We start from the raw sequence: 19788 nt of genomic DNA on the forward strand, positions 1-19788 counted from the left end.
TTTTAGGTGGCCAATACACCGCTGATATGTCACAGCAATGATTTACTACATGTAGACCAGAGAGTATTTAACTGAACAAAAAAGCAACATGAGTCATCTGTATATTTGCTCAGTTTTCCTGAAACTGTAAATTGTAAATTCAATGCTATTTATTCCCTTGAACAGATAGAGAAGAACAAAGATGAGTTTTTTACGGCCTGGAACGCTTGTTTACATCACGTGATCACTTTGGCAATGGCACACATACACAAAGGTGAGCGAAAGGGGAAGTTTAATTATATGTATACTGTATATAGTTCATCTGTTACCCTTGTTTGCTTGAATATATTTCTGCAAATGTACTTTTTTCCTCATGCATATTCTCATAGAAAACTTTGAATGATGCCCGGATGTCATATGCACATGATCCCAATAAGTATTTGGATGCTTAAACAAATGCCTGAAGGTCATTGCATTAGTTGCACTTTTTATCCAAACGTTAGGGTGTGTGTTCACGCTTGTATTTCGGTTCGCTTGGTTTGTTTGGTCTGGACCAAAAAAAAAAACACATATAGTCCTGGTCCGATTAGGGTTCACACTGGCATTTTAACACTGAACCTAAAGATACTGAACCTAAAGGCATAGGGATTTGTTCACAACCTAATTGGTCGGTTAAAAACTTACCGTACATCCAAAACAATGCTGTGTTCTGGCTAAATGCGCTCGTTGTATGTGCGTCCCTACATATGATGGTGTTCTGACCAGCTGAGAACTCGTGAAGAGCTTATAAAGTGTGTAAAGGAGTCAAAACAGCGTCAGGAATCCCTCCGTCACACACACAAACCAAGATCCCTCCATCACACACACAAACACACATTCATATTTCAGTCGAACCGCTCCAAAGTGTGTTTGAAAGCGGATCTAGACCCATTTATTCAGCGTCTCGGTCCACTTGTCTGGTGCACACCAGGGTTCAGATGGCAACATTCACACTTATTTAAAGTAACCGCACTAACAGAGCAATGTAGATATATTTATATAGATCTTTGGTTTTTAATCTAACCAAACATGCCAAGTGTGAACACAGCCTTAAAGACCAGCTGGTGAAGTCATTGCAGAAATGGCTTAAAAATGGAAAGTTAGTTGTGAGAAAATTGGTTTGCAGATGATACTTGTTTTGATATTTAGACATTTTTAAGTGTGATTCAAGTGTCCAAATACCTTTTTTGTACATTTTGGCCACTGTGAATTTGTTCTTAGCATTAAAAATATTCAGAAAACTTATATACCAGATGGTTTTACCTTCAGCTTAAATGACATTTCTACATTAAAGTCCCCCTGTGGTGAAAGTCCAGCTTTTAATGTTGTTTATATGTGGTGTTTTTAATGTGTTTTAAGACAAACCATGTGTAAATTCATAAGTCGACACCATTGCTGATGTGATCATCAACCAGTGGATCTCTGAGCTGAGCGAGTGAGTGGAGGCGGGGCTCATTTGCATATTCATAGAACCACGTATACTAAATGAGGCAAGAGTTACATTCAAGCTATTTTAAGGCTTGAATAATCTTCTTCTTTTTTTTCAAGGAAAAAAAATTTAAATATGTAATTTTGGTGATCAAAGATGAGTTTAAAGGGATAAAATGATTGACTCCAGGGGGACTTTAATACATTAATACACTTAGGATGCCAGCATTAAAAAAAAAAAAAAAAAAGCCTATTCTTAATGAGTATTTTTGCCTTATATTATCCAGTGAAAATGTCTAAAAATCCTTGAGATTAGAAAAATGTAAGTTGCCGATTTGAGTTACCATCTATTTTAACTAAATGAATTTATAAAATAATCAAAACAATATTTAAGAATACTTTTATTTATTTATTATAATTTAAAATATAATCCTTAATATCTCAAGCAGTGTTGAAGTAAATTTAAGTATCTTGATATATTTATCCTGGAAAATAATTTCTCATTTAAAACTCATTTAGAAACTTTTAGAAAAGTTTTTGCAGCGAGGATGTTGTTGCAACTGGCCCCTAAATGCTACTTTTCATTATTTTACACTTAAATGTGTCCCAAACACAAACACAGTGTAGTGCATATGCATTTTAAAATTTAAAAAGTAAGTGATTCATGTGCCTGTGCAGATTATAAACTCACCACACGTCTTTGATCATTAAAGACACTGTTACACTTCCCTTTGACTTTCTGATTCACTCTTACACTCAGTTAGCAACAGACAAGTCTTGTGCATTCTGAGCCTCTGATGTTCTAGAGTATTTCCACATGCTGTCTGTGTGTGTGTGTGTGTGTGTGTGTGTGTGTGTGTGTGTGTGTGTGTGTGTGTGTGTGTGTGTGTGTACATGGGTTTGTGTGTCAAGATATATTTTCCTCCCCTGATAGCAAATTTCCATTCTCTCACCCTCCTCCCACACACTTATACACACACAGCGAGATCATGCGCTAATTTTCTCTGAGATGGGGCTGATAACATTGAGATGAGGGGTTTTTATTCACACCTTATAAGAGTGTTCCAGCCTGTTCTTTCATTTATGATATTAATACAGACTTATATATGATTGTAACACATAGTAATAGCCAAAGGTCACAGAATATGTATTGCTATATTTACATTGCTCATTGCCTGAAAAACAAAAACAAAACAAAAAAACAGCACTGTAAGGAAACTCTGAATATAAATTCAAGCATAGTTGTCAATTCAAACTATGGGATAAAATCTGCACAGACGCAAGTCACGCAACAATGTCTATACATTGGAAAATATTAATGCAAATAAGTTGTTAAACAATCAAAGCTGCTTTAAAGGGCTCATTTCATGAGCAATCAAATTTGACTTCATCTTTAGAGATAAAAGAGCTTGATGCACTATGACAATGTACTGTTACTTTCAAAACTTGTAAAGGAAAGACTTCCTCCCCAGTGCAAAAAACAACAACACAGTTATTGAATTGATAAAAAAAATGAGTAATCATTTATTCTCAATAATGTGGTTGTAGGATTGAAAGTCCCACCTTTCAGTTAAAAGAGCATCAACACCTTTTTTTGGTACAGTTTTTTTTTTCTTTTCTTTTTTTTTTTTTTTCTACAATGCAAACTCACATTAGCTGAATTTAGAATATTATTGTTTTGAATTATGTTTTGTTTTATATTGTTTTGGTCTTTCCTCTTTCAAGTAGAAAAAAAAGAAAAAATTTGCTCGGTGGTGCAGCAAGACTTTGGTGCATCAAAGCGCTTCTCATTTCACATTCTTTTCTTTTCTTAAAGGCACAGGCACATTTCATGTTAAGGGTCAGGGAGAAGCTGAAAAATAGTCAGAAAAACTGATTAAGATGCGCTTTGGTCGATCGGATCACAAGTGGACGACTCTAAATACAGGTGTAAATGGAGTCTAAAACGTTTTGAGCTTGTCCACTTTCAACCACTTCCAGAGGTGAAAACTCATTCGACCGGATTGCATTTGTAGTGTAAACGCTCATGTGGTCGACAAAAGACGTCTACTCTCCGTCTACTGACCTAATGAGTAAACATTATGGGAAGCGCTTTAGCCAGACGGGATTTAAACTTTGTCGGCTTGAGACCCAAGTTTGGTTTGAAGACGAAAAACGTACCAAACACAATGTTCTCTCACCATTCCTGATTTCTAACACACACACACAGTGTTCGCCTGGTCTTGTGGCTGTCAGAGCAAAAACTAAAGCTGATGCTCTCCGTGTGTTTTTCCGTCATCTCTGGTCGCGTTCATATGTAAATTGCGTGATCTACAGCTTATTTTGTCCAGTAGATCAAAAGATCTGAAAAAAAAAAACCTCCCCTTGAAGAAATCAGGACAGAAGTGGTTAAAGTGGACAAAAGAGACGAATTAAAACACCAGGTGTAAATGGGAATGTGTCTCCCTCGTATCTTTAATATGCAAACCTTTAATGCAAATAACTTAAACCTCAGGGGGTTTTAAACCATCTTATTAATAAGATTGCATTTTTGAAAATATCTAATTTTGTTTCTGCAGTGACCTTGGAGCAGTTTGCTCTCGCCATTCAAGAGTGCCATATCAAAGAGGACCATGCCGTGCTCACCAAGGTACGTGTGAAGCTCTGCTCTGCTCAGTCTGCCGCGCCACATGACACTCTTTTTGTCTTTTGACTCATCAGCCGGTTCCAATGGAAAGTTCTCAGAAACAACAACAGCCTCGTGCCCACTCAAAAAACAATAAGCTGCGCTTTTCATCGTCGCAGGGAGATTTCAGAGGATTCCACTCTTGACCACGTGTTTGGAAAATGCAGACTGCAGAAAAAAAAAACTGCATCCCTTACATCAGTGTCATGGTTGTGAGGCTTCTTAGAAGGGGGCTAAATGTGTGTAAAGAACCAGAATAATAACACACATTTACATTTTACAAGAAAATGTGTGGTGCTTCCCATGCAAAACTCATCACCACAGTCCTTTGGTGTTCTGGGTGGTTGCTTGCAGTCAAAACAGCCCACCCGTAAACCCTCAGACTTGTGAGTGTCATCTTTTGACTTGGGCCAGTGAGCAACCATCTTGAACACCTTAGGAACCACATGGTTACGCCCTAGCAATTACCTAGAACAGGCATCCTCAAATAGCGGTCCGCAGTCCGGTTCCGGACCCCGACTTTGCTTCAACCGGACCACTAGACAAAATGACAACTGAAGCACTATTTGACTATTTCTGCAGTATAAAGTGAGCGTCAAAACAACTGAGCTGTTTACACCATTAGCACTCAGGGCTGTTTTATGGTAATGATCATTCGTGCTATATCCTCTACTATGTTTTATCTATAGCCAAACACCTCATTCAAGCCCTTTCCGCTCCGTGCACGTTGCTTCTCTCTTCCACCAGAGACGTAAAGCGCTACAAGAGCTGCAGATTATGCTGTTATGCAGAAACACGTGAGCAGCAAAAAATATATACTTGCTAAAACACTTCAGAAAACGAGAATGCAGTAAATATAGCCTAGTTATTTTTATGGGTCATACATACAGTATATGACTCTGACCGTTCAAACCAGATTTCGAGACAAGACTTTTTTTTTTTAAATCTACATTTAGCATTAGGCCTAATCAGCATGTTAAGGAAATTTGATGATAATGTTATAATTGGGAAAATTATTTATAAATGGCAGGGAAAGACAATTACAAGTTTGAAATGACTAGTTGACTTTGTTTTCTGCTCAGAATGAGATCATTTTGAATATTATGTATGTTGTTTTATTTTAAGCAAAATATAAATTGGTTCAGACTTCAAAAGGAAAATCCTAAACCCCAATACAGTTGGTCACATGACCTTTTGCCATACATATGCATAGATAATAACAGCCTGATAAAACATCTGATTTTACCTTTTAATATTTACATCCCATTTTGGGCTCATCTGAGGAAATATTGAATTTTATTTTTAATATATAGATGCCACAGCTTTGGCTCTCCGGACCCAATATTCTCATCAAAATATATATAGCAATTCCAAAAAGCTATTGTCCAGACCTCTGCTTGGACGGAAATATATGAAAAAAATAAATAAAAAATGCAAGCAAACTGTTTGATGCAAGTGGAAAACAAAGCAAAGGGTTCTTTGATGCACTAAAAAAAAACAGAAAAAAAAAAGAGATCTGCTAGCAATGTTTTCAAAAACACAGACAAAAAAAAGACAATTGGTGGTTTTGCTTGTGAAACGTTTGGTTTTTCTTTCTTTCTCTCAGGTGCACAATGAAAGGGAAAAAACTGCACAGCTCTTTTCTTATTGAATATCCTGAAAATGTCACATTATGTAAGTGAAATGTGTTACAAATAAGTCTCATGCTGACATTAATTTAATCGGAAATGAAAATAATGTCATAATTTTACCACAAGTAATTGGAAACTTGTGAGTTACTTAATAATGTCTTAAATTTTATGTGTTCCTCACAAAAACCTATAATGTGGCTTCAGAAAAAGAAATACTTTAAAAAATATATACTTTTATGGTGTTTTTTGTCCTGTAAGGACCCCGAATCTCTCTCTTTCTTTACATAAAAAGAGCAGAGTAAACATTCAGCCTCAGATCTCTGTATGTCTTCCACAGAAGAAAGAAAGTCATGTAGGTTTTCAGTGATATGAGGGGTGAATAAATGATGACCGAAATGTCATTTTTTGTTTGAACTATTCATCTCAGGTTTTTGTGGCACTGCATTATACTAAAAGGTTGCATTCAGCATTACCAAGAGTCACACTTACACTTTAGCTTTAATCGGCACTGAAATGACACAGCTAAAACACGTATCAGGATGTGTGCTGCAGTCATATGAGTCTCAGGTTAGCTTTCTGAGCGGCGGAGCAGAACCGACCGCACTGATCTGAGACCTGCCGACAGCAGCTGTCAGGCCCTCTGGAGAGCAGATAACATGAATAAATCTCAGATAATGACCTCGTTCCTGGCAGGTCATGAGGTGTGCTGTCACACTAGTCCTGTGATCGAGAGACAAAGCGCACCAGTGAGGAACAGGAAAACCTCACTTCCACCTGTTTCTTCAAACTTCTGTTGCACTGAAGAGCATGCTTACGATTCCGCACAGTCATGGGACCTGTGATCCTACCTCAGTCTGACATTTCACATCCATGTTTCTAGATTGCATTTGTCCTAACTCTGCTTTAAAATGAGTTCTCCTAACTCATTTTAATGTTTTTGGAGTGTTCCGGATGGAATCCTAACTTACTACCTACAGAATATTGTATGATATACAAGAATTGTTTTTAGTTTTTAATGTTTATAGAGTGCAACAGTAAAATCCCACTCATTTTCTCCATCTTAACTATAACTTTATAACTATAACTGTTAAAGACAGACCTGCTGTGAGGTTGTTTCTTCTGTTCTACTCTTTTGTTTAAGCCATCAGTGCATTAATTCAACTTATACTGCGGGGCTGCTGAATGCTTGAATCTGATTGGTTGACAAACATTATAAGGTGTTACATTTTTTTCAGGGAAACGCATTGTTAAAGTAGTTCCAGGCAGGTCTTGACCGCGTTATTGTTTCATATCACTACGCCAAATGATCTCAGTTATTTCAAAGGTTTTTACAGACTACGACAGCAGAAGAACCAAAACCCACAACGAAACTGACCAGGCAAATAAATATAGTCAACAATAGGATAAAAACAACAAATTATTTCTATGTTTTTGCCACAAAATTACATTTTGTTATTTATGGAAAGCACATACTCTCTTTCTACCACTCAAACACACACACATACAGTACAGACACACACTTGCACAAAAATGAGTTGCCAGCGCTGCTCTGATGATTTGATCAGTTAAATAGTTTAGTAACTTAAAAGCTACAAGACATTTCTCACTAGCGATATAATAACGGCGTTGTTCTTGAAGCAGATAAACTTACAGTTTCGCTATTAGTGGAGACGCTGCTGCCAAACACAGTTGAGAGAAACACAGACTGAGGTCATTCACACACACTTAATCTCTCTCTCTCTCTCTCTCTCTCTCTCTCTCTCTCTCTCTCTCTCTCTCTCTCTCTCTCTAGGCGTGTTTCCATTACAGATTTGCGCAAAACTCTTGTGATTTTTTCTTAATGTCGAAAAAATAAATATTGCGAAATGTCTGCGTTTCCATTAACCGATGTTATGCGACTAAAACTTCATTTTTCCTCTCGCGATAAGTCATTCCAAAAATCATAGCAACAGATGTTGGTAGGTTTATGTATCTCAGCCACCGCACTTGACATTATTATTAATCAAAGGAGACAGAAGTGTGTGTTATCCAATCATTAATGGCAAGGAAAGACCCTTAGCCTATACTTGAGAGCGGCACATATGAGGAGTTTCTGGGTGTTTCTCACTCATTTCTGCTTCGAGGTCTTGATTGTGGCATTTATTTGAGGTTTAGAATCCATTATTCCTGTAATTCTTCTGTCTTTTATGAATTTAATAAAGAACTCGGTCTCGCATTCTGTCCAAACACACCACGTCATCTATGTCAGGTGACCTGTAAATGCGCAAAAAACTGTTTCCATTGCAGTTTTTTCTTTTTTTCTTTTTCGAATTGCCTGAAAAACCTCCTCATGCGAGTGTAAAAAAACGTTTTTAAGATAAATGGGAGTTTTTGCGAAATTGACGTGTTTCCATTGGGCGTATTTTCAATTCGCAATTTCAATTTGCGCAATTTGAAGGGTAATGGAAACGCGGCTTCTCTCTCGCTCTCTCTCTCTCTCTCTCTCTCTCTCGCTCTCTCTCTCTCTCATAACTGTGTTAGTCTGCTATCAATGTCTTAAGCCTCAGTTAAATTTATGTTTTGGAATTAGAAATGGAGGCGTGGGATGAGAGGCGTAAGAAATTACTCCTACACACAAGTGTTTTAAGGACAAAAACTTGACAAATGTCTTGAAATACAACTTCTGAACAATGTTTTGTGGTGCGGAAATAATTTTCTATAATCTATAATTTAATCCGGTCCGTTGAATTATTAGAAAATAATGCACATCCGCTTTACGTCGTGGCCATATTACCACATCGGTGTGAATTATTTTCTAATAGTTAAACGGCCTGTCATCAATTATTCCTTACTTATATTTTAAGGAATATTTAAAGGGATAGTTCACTCAAAAATGAAAATTGTGTCATCACTTACTCAACCTCGTGTTGTTCTAAACCTGTATGGTTTTGAACAACATCAAACAGTTGATGGACCCCATTGACTTCCATAGTATTTTTTTTTCCCACTATGGAAGTCAATGGGGTCCATCAACTGTTTGGTTTCCGACATTCTTCAAAATATACAGGTTTAGAACAACACGAGGTTGAGTAAGTGATGACACAATTTTCATTTTTGAGTGAACTATCCCTTTAACAACTGAATTCCTGGTGAAAAACCTCATTATCCATGATGGAAGAAATTTCCACCAATCAGAGAATCGAGAGAAACAAATCTCGCCAAAACAGCTCGCAGTGACCGCTCAGATATGCTGTTTCCATATACACGACCACCAACTTTAAATCAACATTTCTCTATCGTTTTTAATAATACAATTATGTAATTTGCGATGCTTCATGGGAAGTTATTAAAGTTGTTAAGTACACAACTTTTCATCCAATTTTCAAATACATTTTTGCTTCAAAAGTTTGCAATGTTATGGTTCACCTCATAGCTGGTTGGTTATATATATATCTATATATTAAACACTAATAAAAAAGTACTATTCTTTAAGTTTAACTGTTTCTGACTACTAAGAAGCAAATTATGATCGATCAATGGCTATGACGTAACTAAAGTGCTATTAATTGTTCCCAAACTTCCTTTATTTCAAAACAGGAAAGGAAACTACAAAGTCATTTCTTGGGGTCTTTATGCTTTTGATAATTACTATTCAGTCGTTCTCGTTGTGCGTAATGCGCATGGTTTCAGTTCCCAAAGCTGACACGCTAACAAGGTGACTTCCATCTCAGTCCAGCACTTGTTCAGCATGGACTGATAAGAAACTTAATAGCGCTGCGATAAGCCATCGATTCTCTGGTTTGCATATGAGGAAGAGAGCAGAGCACAAAGAACGAGAGCGAGAGAGATTGCACGCCGTTACGGTTGCTATGTTGCTTTGATGCAGCGTTAATTAAAAAACAAGTTGATACGGTGCATAAAAAAGCTCTAGTGAACACGCTGACCGCTGTTTGCTATGAGGTCAAGGGTTATATTATTCCTCTTAGTGTCCATGCATTACAACTGATTGCTCTGCATGCTCTGTTTTTTCCTGTCCAGCTCTTTGATGTAGCTGGGTGGTTTGGTTGCTACCTCACCTCTGTGGAGAAGAGATATTAGCTCGTACCGCTACTGTTTTTCCATCCCCTTCATCTTGAGTATGACATCCTGTACTCACTCAAGCTTCTCGCATGTGAAGGGGGCCTACAGCTCGTATAGGGTCCTTTAGTTATGGAAAATAACATAACATAACATACAGGGGTCAGCAAGCATCTTTCCACTCGCCTTTTTCGACCTTGCCTTGTGCTAATTCTGAATGCTCTCAGACGGCGGCACGGCTACAGAGCATTCATGGACTGTCTGATGCATTTTGCATACAATAATGATAAGAGCGTGCTGAAATCGTGATTGGTTAGTTTACACATGCTGAATTGGGAATTCACACACCAGCATACTACTCTTACTATTTCTACCATATCTCTCAGGAATAGTAGGAGTAGAATGCTAGAATGTATCCCTTTAAGAGATAATAAAATGTTTGCATTACATTTATGCATTTTGGCAGATGCTTTTATTCAAAGCCACTTGCATTGCATTTGCTCAGTTCTTGCTTTCCCTGGGAATCAAACCAAGCGCCTTGTTCTGCTGTTTGAGCAAATAAATCAGACAGTAGTTGGTCACTTTTCATATCATTCAGATGTGCTCTTCCTGTCACTTCTGGTGTTTCTTGGCCCGAATAATTGCAATATGGTCCAGATCTGGTCCAGTATGGTTTTAGCTGAAAGTCCAGTTGGGCCGTTCACACCAAAGACAAGTCATAACAAGTCAATTCCATTGAAGTTGATTTGTATATCGCTCTTCACAGTATATATTGTTTCAAAGCAGCTTCAAAGAAAATGCATACAATCAGGAAGTAACAGTTACAATAACTATAAAGTTTCAATAATTGTTCTCATTCTGTGAGAATTAGTGAAGTCCACAGTATAATGGACCACAGATATAGTGAATTCCCAGCCATAGTTTCTTCATAGTCTAACCCTAACCCTAAACCATGCAACTAAATAGACAACAAAAGTGTACTTGCAATGCTTTTTAGAATTTCAAAGGAAATATTCAATGTGATTTGCAGTGTGACTACTGCAATATGTATATAATGCTTTAAATAAAGTGTTACTCATATTATATAAAAGCATTTTTCATGCATTAATTATTCCTTGTAATGCACATCAAGCGTAGCGTCAGTTCTGGCAGGTTCACGTTAGTCAAGCTCGCATCAGTGACCCTCAGCTGATACACATCTACCTATAGGAGTACGACGCCTATCACTGTATACATATATAAGCTCCTTCAGTATTATCAGCAGATTCTCAGGAGTTGATTACCCTCCTCCCTCCCCAGCTCCTCCTGTCGTCAGTCAGGATTTAGTAATTGTCGATTTGCTAATTGCTAATTGCTAATATGCTAATTGCTAATATGCTAATTGCTCATTTGACGATAGTAGTCCTGACAGAAATAATGCATTGTAAGAACTCATGAATAATTGTAACCACATATATAATACTTATCTATTCATTGTTACACTTTCAGAAAGTACATTATAATGCATTTAACACACGACAAACAGATGTAACAAGGAATCTGCAAATATATTGTAATGCATTTTAACTTATTTATGAAACAATATAATGCATTATAACATGCATCTTGAATAATTTTATAATTCAAGTAAAGAGTTACCCAAATATGCATCACTTATATGCAGATGCAAGATGTGCAAGTCAGCCGTATGGGTTAAGTCATGTCTTTTTTGTTGCACTATTACGTATTTTCCTGTTTCTCTTCCAGTTCTGCCTTCTTCACGGCACTAGTCTGGTGTACCAGGAGAGAGCGTGGTATCTTGAGCACAACTACCTGACCGCAGGCACCAGCCGACAGATCCGCAGCCAGGTACTAAACCCATTTAACCATCAGTCACATCTGTCACATCAGGAGGGTATCAGCATGCACTTTTCAGTCTTCAGTGTCACATGATACGCCAGACATCATTATATGCTGCTCAAGAAACATTTGTGTTGAAAACAGCCCATCAGGAGAGTCTCAGCACGCTGTCAGTCAGACTTTAGGCAGTTCAAGAGGTGCAAAGCCTTCTGTTTGGGATCATCAGCCAGTGTTTACGGAGAATGGCAGAATGTGAACATTAGCAAAGGGGGTATTGATCGAGCACACACACACACACACACACACACACACAGAAAGTGGCCAGTTGTTCACAATTAGCTGTGATTAAACATCCAGGCGTCCTCATCGGGGTTCTCCACACCGGAGCCGAGAGGGTTGACACCGGTCTGTCAGTATGCGGTCAGCAGGTGCTTTACTGCATGTTTACCACTCCGACAAACCCAACACAGCCGCTCTCTCTGCGCAAACAACCCCCTCTGTTCTCCCACAGCGCCACACGTGACTGAAGGCACGTCCTTTCAGCGTGCTCATATCAACTATTGTTAAATGTTTTCAATGGCTTATTGAAGATCATTTATCATGTGACAGGCTGCATAACGTGACGAAAATAACCCGATTGCTTGTTTATAATTAGCTGCTGTTTGCTGGCTTTCTTAAGGACGCACATAGGAATCACGAATGAGGTCTCTCGACTGTTCCTCCCTAGAAAGCAATGGGATTAAATGGAGAGCCAATTTAGACTTTGCACAAGTGTCTTTTCACATCTGGCCGCAGTGATCTCACGTGTCCCGAAGCTTCAATATCTCACGTTGTGCTCAAAAAATATGGCAATACTTTACAATAGGGTTTCATTAGTTAACTTTGTCAGTTACTAATAATGGACAATACGTCTACAGCGTTTATTCATCTTAGTTAATGTTAATTTCTACATTTTAATCATCAAATGTTGTGTCTGTTAACGTCGTTAATGCACTGCGAACTAACATGACCCAACAATGAACAATAGTATTTTTTATAAACTAACATTAACAAAGGTTAGTACATGCTGTAAAAAATATATTGCACACAGTTCTTGTTTACTAATGCATTAACTAATGTGCACAAATGAGAACTTAGTGCGAAGTGTTACCAAAAGTTTCAATATGACCTCAATCATTTCTCAGGCCAAATTATTATAGACTCGTGATTGAGAACTGTGTTATGTCTTCTGAGCTGTAAGAGCATTAACATATTCCTTTTTGTGACTCTCATGTTTATGTTGGGAGTCAGTCAGTTTGTATTGTTTTTAGTGAAGTGAGAGTTGCTGAAGAAAGGATCTCTCCTGAAACATGAAAACATGTTTTGGACAGATAAGATTGAGCATCTTTGCCTATCGTCTCTTTTTCCATGCCGTAGAATAAGCCATGCAAATAATGGCATGCAGGCTCAGCGAGCTTTGATTGACATTACGTTTTGTTATTGATCTGAGAGTCAATCTCTGAGTGGTAGAAACAGGACTGAGTGTCAAATTTCAGTTTCAATGCCGTTCATTTCAATACATTTGAAGAATGTGTTGTTTTAAGGGGATTTCCTTGTTCATTATGTTATTCTTCTATAAAAGAAAGTACAATGCACGAGGTTGTACTTGAAATCAAAAGATAATTTATCATTCATTTACTTAAAATGAATGGTTTAATCATTATACACTACCATTAGATTTTTAGATTAGATTAGATTAGATTCTTCTGCTCACCAAATATTATTGCAATTAAAAATAAGTTTCTATGTGAATATATTGTAAAGTGTAATTTATTCCTGTGAGTTTTCAGCTTCATTACTCCAGTCTTCAGTGTCACATGATCCTTCAGAAATCATTCTAATATGATGATTTGCTGCTCAAGAAACATTTCTGATTATGATTAATGCTAAAAACAGTTTTGCTGCTTCATATTTTTGTGGGAACCATGATAAAACATTTTCTAATGATTCTTAGAAAGTTCAAAAGAACAGCATTTAAATAAATAAATAAATACAAATCTTTTGAAACATTATAAATGTCTTTACTGTCACTTTTGATCAATTTAATGCTTCCTTGCTGAATAAATAATTTCTTTTTAAAAAATCTGAACAACTTTAAGGCAAGTTTTTTTCCTTATGAAATTTGGGTCACACTTTAGATTAGGATCCAGTTCTCACTATTAACTAAATATTATGACTTTTGCCTCAATAAACTCCTAATTACTGCTTATTAATAGTTAGTAAGGTAATTGTTAAGTTTAGGTATTGGTTCAGATTAAGGGATGTAGAATATGATCATGCAGAATAAGGCATTAATATGCGCTTTATAAGTACTAATAAACAGCCAATATCCTAGTAATATGCATGCTATAATAAACAACTTAATAGTGAGAATTGGACCCTAAACTAAAGTGTTACCAAAATTTGTCTTTATTTTCATAAAAGAGAGTACATGAGAGACTCCCATTTATCTGTCACGATATTTAGAGAAAATATTGCTTCTCGCAGACCTAAAGATGTTCACGACTCTTTACTTTGGAGTCCCAGTCAATTGCTTATTGCTCATTTTTTGCAACTTAAGTCCGATTTACAGTCCATCTCCGTGAGAGCTGATGATCTGAGGTGTTATTAATGTCCGGAAAATGGGGCTGAAGTTTAATACGTTCGTTCAGGTCAATAAGAATGAGCCGCAGTAATAGTGCTTGACTTGACACTAATTAGTGAGTGAGTGTGTGTGTGGTATGAGTGAGGCTGAAGAAATGTCCGTGAGCATGTTGTTGAGTGAGTAAGTCTGTGTGTGTGTGTGTGAGGTCTGAGTGTGTGAGGACAGTATCTGTGCATGAGATCCTCACATGTACGTGTGATTTCTCAGTGTGTGGCTCCAGCTCTTTAGAATGACTCCTATTGTACACACTCTCCTATCATTACACGTGTCAACATTAGAGCCAAACTCGCATGCTTCACTGAACACAGACAAACACACACACACACACTCACCCCGACACAGAGGGTTAGTGTTGGAGACTGTTTTATTTTTAATTGTGAGCTTTATGTAATGCGTTATGAGTGATGAATAACTGTTTGAAGGGGATTTTTGTGGACGTGCAAAAAGTAAGTGAAGGCCGGTTAGTAAATGTCATTGCTTTGAAGCTGCTCTTTCATAAACTTATAAATTATGTTTTATTTAAGTATCAACTTGTCTTTGATGTTTCTCCTGAAATTCATTTTTTATTCACCACATTAAAATAATCAAAAAATGAACAGAACGGTTTTCAACATTGATAATAATCAGAGATGTTTCTTAAGCAGCAAATCAGAATGATTTCTGAAGGATCATGTGACACTGAAGACTGGAGTAATGATGCTGAGCTTTTAAATTGTAATCATATTTCACAATATGACTGTTTATACTGTGTTTTAATCAATTAAATGTAGCCTTGGTGTGCAGAAGAAATAAATGAGTTCATATTGAGATCTCTGACTTTTACAGAGTTTCGCATCTTGTCAAATTTTGCTTCCAAAACTCCAGGCATGTGAGATTACTGTGGTCTGGTTCTCTGGAGAAAAGCAGAAACCTCAGTTTGCTCTTCATTTAATCCCATTGGTGTCTAGGAGAAACAGCTAAGACATTCATTTGTGATTTTGCATCTTCCTCACACACACTGTAATTGAAATGAACACATGAGATTTCCCCGCTCGGCACTGATTCACTCAGCTTGATCTCGACTCAAGCTCTTCATCAGTAACAGTGACGTTGCTTCTGTTGTGTTGACACAGTTTTCCCCCAGGGTACGTCTGAGTTTATTATCCTCTGTCCATATACCCTCAGGCCCCTCATTGTCTTTGAAAAGTGCCCGAACATCTTCATTTTCTGTGAAAGATCATATCATAGTGCTGAAGCTTCATCTCTCGTTGGAGATCAGGAAAAGGTTTAATCAAGTTTTACGCTCATAAAAACATTTGTTGGTGTCTTTTACGCTTCATATGTGTGTCAAACTATTTTGAGTTGTGTTTTCCAAGGTGACTCGGGTTTAGAGATTTGAATGACCCGCTAATGTTTTTCTCCTGATTGATGATGAAATAATACGTTTTGTTTAACACACACACACACACACACACACACACACACACACACACACACACACACACACACACACTACCTTTCAAAGGTTTGGGGTCAGTGAGATTTTTTATACATAGAAATTAATAATTTTAGACCTTTAAATTCATCAAAAGTGACAGTAAAGATGTTTATAATGTTTCAAAATATTTATTTCAAATAAATGCTGTTCTTTGTTGAACTTTCTAGAATCCTGAAAAAAAATGTTTCCCACAAATATATGAAGAAGCACAACTTTTTTCAGCTTATAATAATCATAAATGTTTCTTGAGCAGCAAATCAGCTTATAATTATTATTATCAATTAGAATGATTTCTGAAGGATCATGTGACACTGAAGACTGGAGTAATGATGCTGAAAATTCAGCTTTGATCACAGGAATAAATTACACTTTACAATATCTTAAAATAGACAACAATTAAGTAATTGCAATACTGCTGTTTTTACTGTATTTGATCAAATAATTGAAGCCTTGGAGAGCAGAAGAGACTTCTTTATTATTTTTGAATCATCAAAACACTGATGACATTTTTAAATCACCTTTGATCACAGGAATAAATTAAATTTTAAAATATATTACAAAAAAAGAAAAGTTAATAATGTGACCTTGGTGAACCTAAGAGACTTCTTACTAAAGCATTTAAAAGCCTTACTGACCCCAAATGTTTGAACGGTAATGTATCTCACTCCAAAAATCCATTTTATTGAGGTTTTCAAAGTATAAAGTCCATTACTTAAAGCTGTCCTACTATTAAAAAAAAAAAAAAAGTATAAATATATTTTTGTTCATCCTGTGCTGAGAAGCCAGCTTCTCTACATTCTACAAAGTGTATGAATAACCAATTCATTTAGTCTCCCTTTCTCTTCTTTCATGCCATCCCTCTCTCTCTCTCTCCGTTTACACACTTTCCTTATCTGTCCGTTTCGGTCGGGCGTGTAACCTCTACATAGAGCTACTTTCCTTTCATCTGAGCTGGAAAGAGAGGCAGAAAGAGAAAGAGAGAGGTCAGACATGTTTCAGACTCCTCATTGGACAGACGGCTATTGAGCAAGACGTGTCCAAACATATTTCAGCCGTTAATGTGGCACAGATAAGCGAGTGTTTCTCAAACAGAACAATGAGGGGGTTTCACAGTACAGGGTTGTAAAAGTCAAAATCCACAAGCCGAGCTTTGACAGGCTGTGATCATTTGTCTTTCATCTGAGCTCTGGAGCACTTGAGCAGGAGCCAAAGTGTCAGGACGATAAATTAACTCTTTGTCAGGCGATGTGGGAGAAAACTGCAGGTTCTGTGACTCACGCAGGATGTCTGAGGACACAACACCTCATCAAGGACGCAGTGATCGCAATTTAATCATTCTGCTATTCAGAATAGTGTGATCGTGAATGACCCCTCTTTAAATCGCATCATTTAATCACTTTTAATGTTTTTAGTCTTATTTCTAAGCAAGTACTTTCCTATTATATGTATATAAACATTTTACAAATAACATATAAATTTTTTTTTTTATTGTTCATCGTACATCAAAATTCTAGGTTGAAATGTGCATATGTTTATTTATCTTTAAGGGAAGTTTTTTTATATATATATATTTTAACTTTTTGTATAATTTCTTTTATTTCACACTATTTAAAACTTGCGCAAGGATCATGTGACGCTGAGTAATGATGCTGAAAATTCAGCTTTGATCACAGGAATAAATTACATTATAAAATATATTCACATAGAAAACGGTTATTTTAAAGTGTAATAATATTTCACAATTTTACTGTATTTTTTATCAAATAAATTCAGCCTTGTTGAGCATAAAAGACTTCTTTCAAAACATTTACCAATCCCAAACTTTTAATCGGTAGTGTGTCATTTTCCCCTGATTTTCAATCCTTTTGAAAACTACTAGCACACCTCTCCTCAATATGCAGTATGATTTAAAGAATTATTCCATATTATAAGTCTATTATATAATATACAAGTCTATTATATGGCACCACAAGAGATACAGCACAAAACCAAGGTTCAATATTACGGTAAATACAGCAATACGTCAAAACTAAGGCTCAATATTACAGTAAATACAGCAATACTTCAAAACCAAAGTTCAATATTACAGTAAATACAGCAATACGTCAAAACTAAGGCTCAATATGACGGTAAATACAGCAATATGTGGGTTTTGTACTGTCAGTATGTCATCTGACCCAGCATGCTGTGGTTCTGCTGTTTTTTCACACTGGGATGATCTTTAATGGTCTCAGCTGAGGCCGGATCACATCATTCCTGTTCTCTTGACCCTGACATGACAGTCTGAATGTGTTCTCACACGTGAATGACTCATTCTACACCGCACACAAAGCTCATCTGATGTAGCTGTGTACAAATGGAAGTTAACAAGTGTTTATCAATGCTGCTTTATCCACCAGAGGGCGCTGATATAGAGGGTAATGTGAGGGTTAAATGTTCCGTGCTAAATTTGCAGTGTCTTACAGTTTTTGAAAATGTTCTGCTGGTACCTTCAGAGTTTCCTCTATTTGTTTACACTAGTGTCAAGTGTCATTAGCTGTGTTTGCTATTGATCATACTTCAGGTAAAAGGGTTTTGTTCAAATCCCCAACCCAAAGTATTCAACTTTTGCAACATCCCACACGTCACTCACCATTTGTGTTGCAGACATGAATAAAAAATTGTGCAATTTATGGTGTATTATGTCGGCGGTTTCTCATTGGGAAAGCATCACCGGCATTGGTCAGAGGAGCATATATTTGTATAATGATACCGTTGTGTAATGTCTGCATTAACACTCATGTGATTGTGGTCTGCTTGTTTTGAAGCTTTTGGAGCTGTGCAGATCAGTGAAGGATGATGCGCTGAAGGTGGTCGATGACTTCAACATCCCGTCCTGCTGCATCCAGGCTCCCATCGCCGGGGTCCCAAACCCCAAGGCCGAATGGGCCTTCTACTCACAGCCACAGTATCTGTCTAAGCTCTGAGCACGCGTGATCCTGGCTTTATGAGGATATGGAAGACGATTGAGTGATTTCAGATAGCTGGCCTGATCGGTTTGGAACAGTTTTGCATGTTTGGGTGAGAGAGGAAAGGACTAATTGGAGTTGGTAAATGTACAGGAAGTTTTGAGATTAAGCATCATGTTTTTGTGCCAAAACAGAACTTTCTGCTAATGGCCAAGGCCTCAACGACACTACTTATTCTTGTCCTTTTAATAACGTGTGCGTATGAAAAAGGGAATTTTAGTTGTACGAGTTGCACATTGTCTTACTGTTTTTTAATGCTTCGGTGATTTTAGCCTAATCGATTTACAATAGGAAGTAGGGATAAACACCAGCCGAACCTGAGTCAAAACGATCCAAATGCCGAACATCATGCACTTATAGAGGAGCTCCGATAGCCTTGATCTGAGCTCTTAACTGCGTAATAAACTATGTTGGTTTAGTTTTACAGGTGAGCAGTGCCAAGAGGCAGTTTACACACTTTCTTAAGAAGAGCCTGAATGTAATTAGTCATCGCATTGGCACAGTTATTGAATATTTATGCCAAAATTGTACACATATTATTTAGTAACAATGTTGTACACATAAAATGTTTGTTTAATTAGAAAGACAATGATATATTACTGCTGCTATGTTTTTTAATTCCACTATAAACTGCCAAAATGTTACCTTTATTGACCAGTTGAGACATAAAAAGGTTCTAGTTTAGGTATAAGCTGCTCAGTCAGGGTCTGTAATTAAAGGGATGTCCATTTATGATACAGTTGTACATTTAGTTTAGACCAAATTACCTATTATCTTATTCAAGTTTAAGTTTTCTGTTAATGCACAAAAAAACATCAGTCTGTTTACAGCAACATGGAGATTCCTTAATGTTTTGCAAATAAATTGTTACATTCCCTGATTTTTCCAGGTTTTCGGAGACTGTTGGAACCTTGTCAATGTAATCTGATGGAACACTAGAGCTATTTTCCTATTTGTTTGTGTTTTATGTAAATGGTGCATGT

At 37.0% G+C, this 19788-nt stretch overlaps 1 protein-coding gene across 2 annotated transcripts in view; it reads left to right on the forward strand.

Moving 5' to 3' along the window:
* The window catches only part of acoxl (acyl-CoA oxidase-like), a 43426-nt gene extending 23741 nt beyond the window's left edge, over nt 1–19685 (forward strand). The window contains exons 16-19 of one of the 2 annotated variants that reach the window (XM_082153385.1): nt 166–253; nt 4005–4075; nt 11545–11646; nt 18605–19685. In XM_082153385.1, the coding sequence (XP_082009511.1) occupies nt 166–253; nt 4005–4075; nt 11545–11646; nt 18605–18763 (420 nt within the window). In that variant the 3' untranslated portion in view covers nt 18764–19685. Of the gene's footprint in view, nt 1–165; nt 254–4004; nt 4076–5717; nt 6966–11544; nt 11647–18604 lie in introns of those variants that run through there. The other variant, XM_082153386.1, reaches the window with a different exon arrangement.
* The last annotated feature ends 103 nt before the right edge of the window (nt 19686–19788 follow it).

This window comes from Leuciscus leuciscus (assembly GCF_965113295.1).
Source record: "Leuciscus leuciscus genome assembly, chromosome: 22".
Classification (NCBI taxonomy): Eukaryota; Metazoa; Chordata; class Actinopteri; order Cypriniformes; family Leuciscidae; genus Leuciscus; species Leuciscus leuciscus.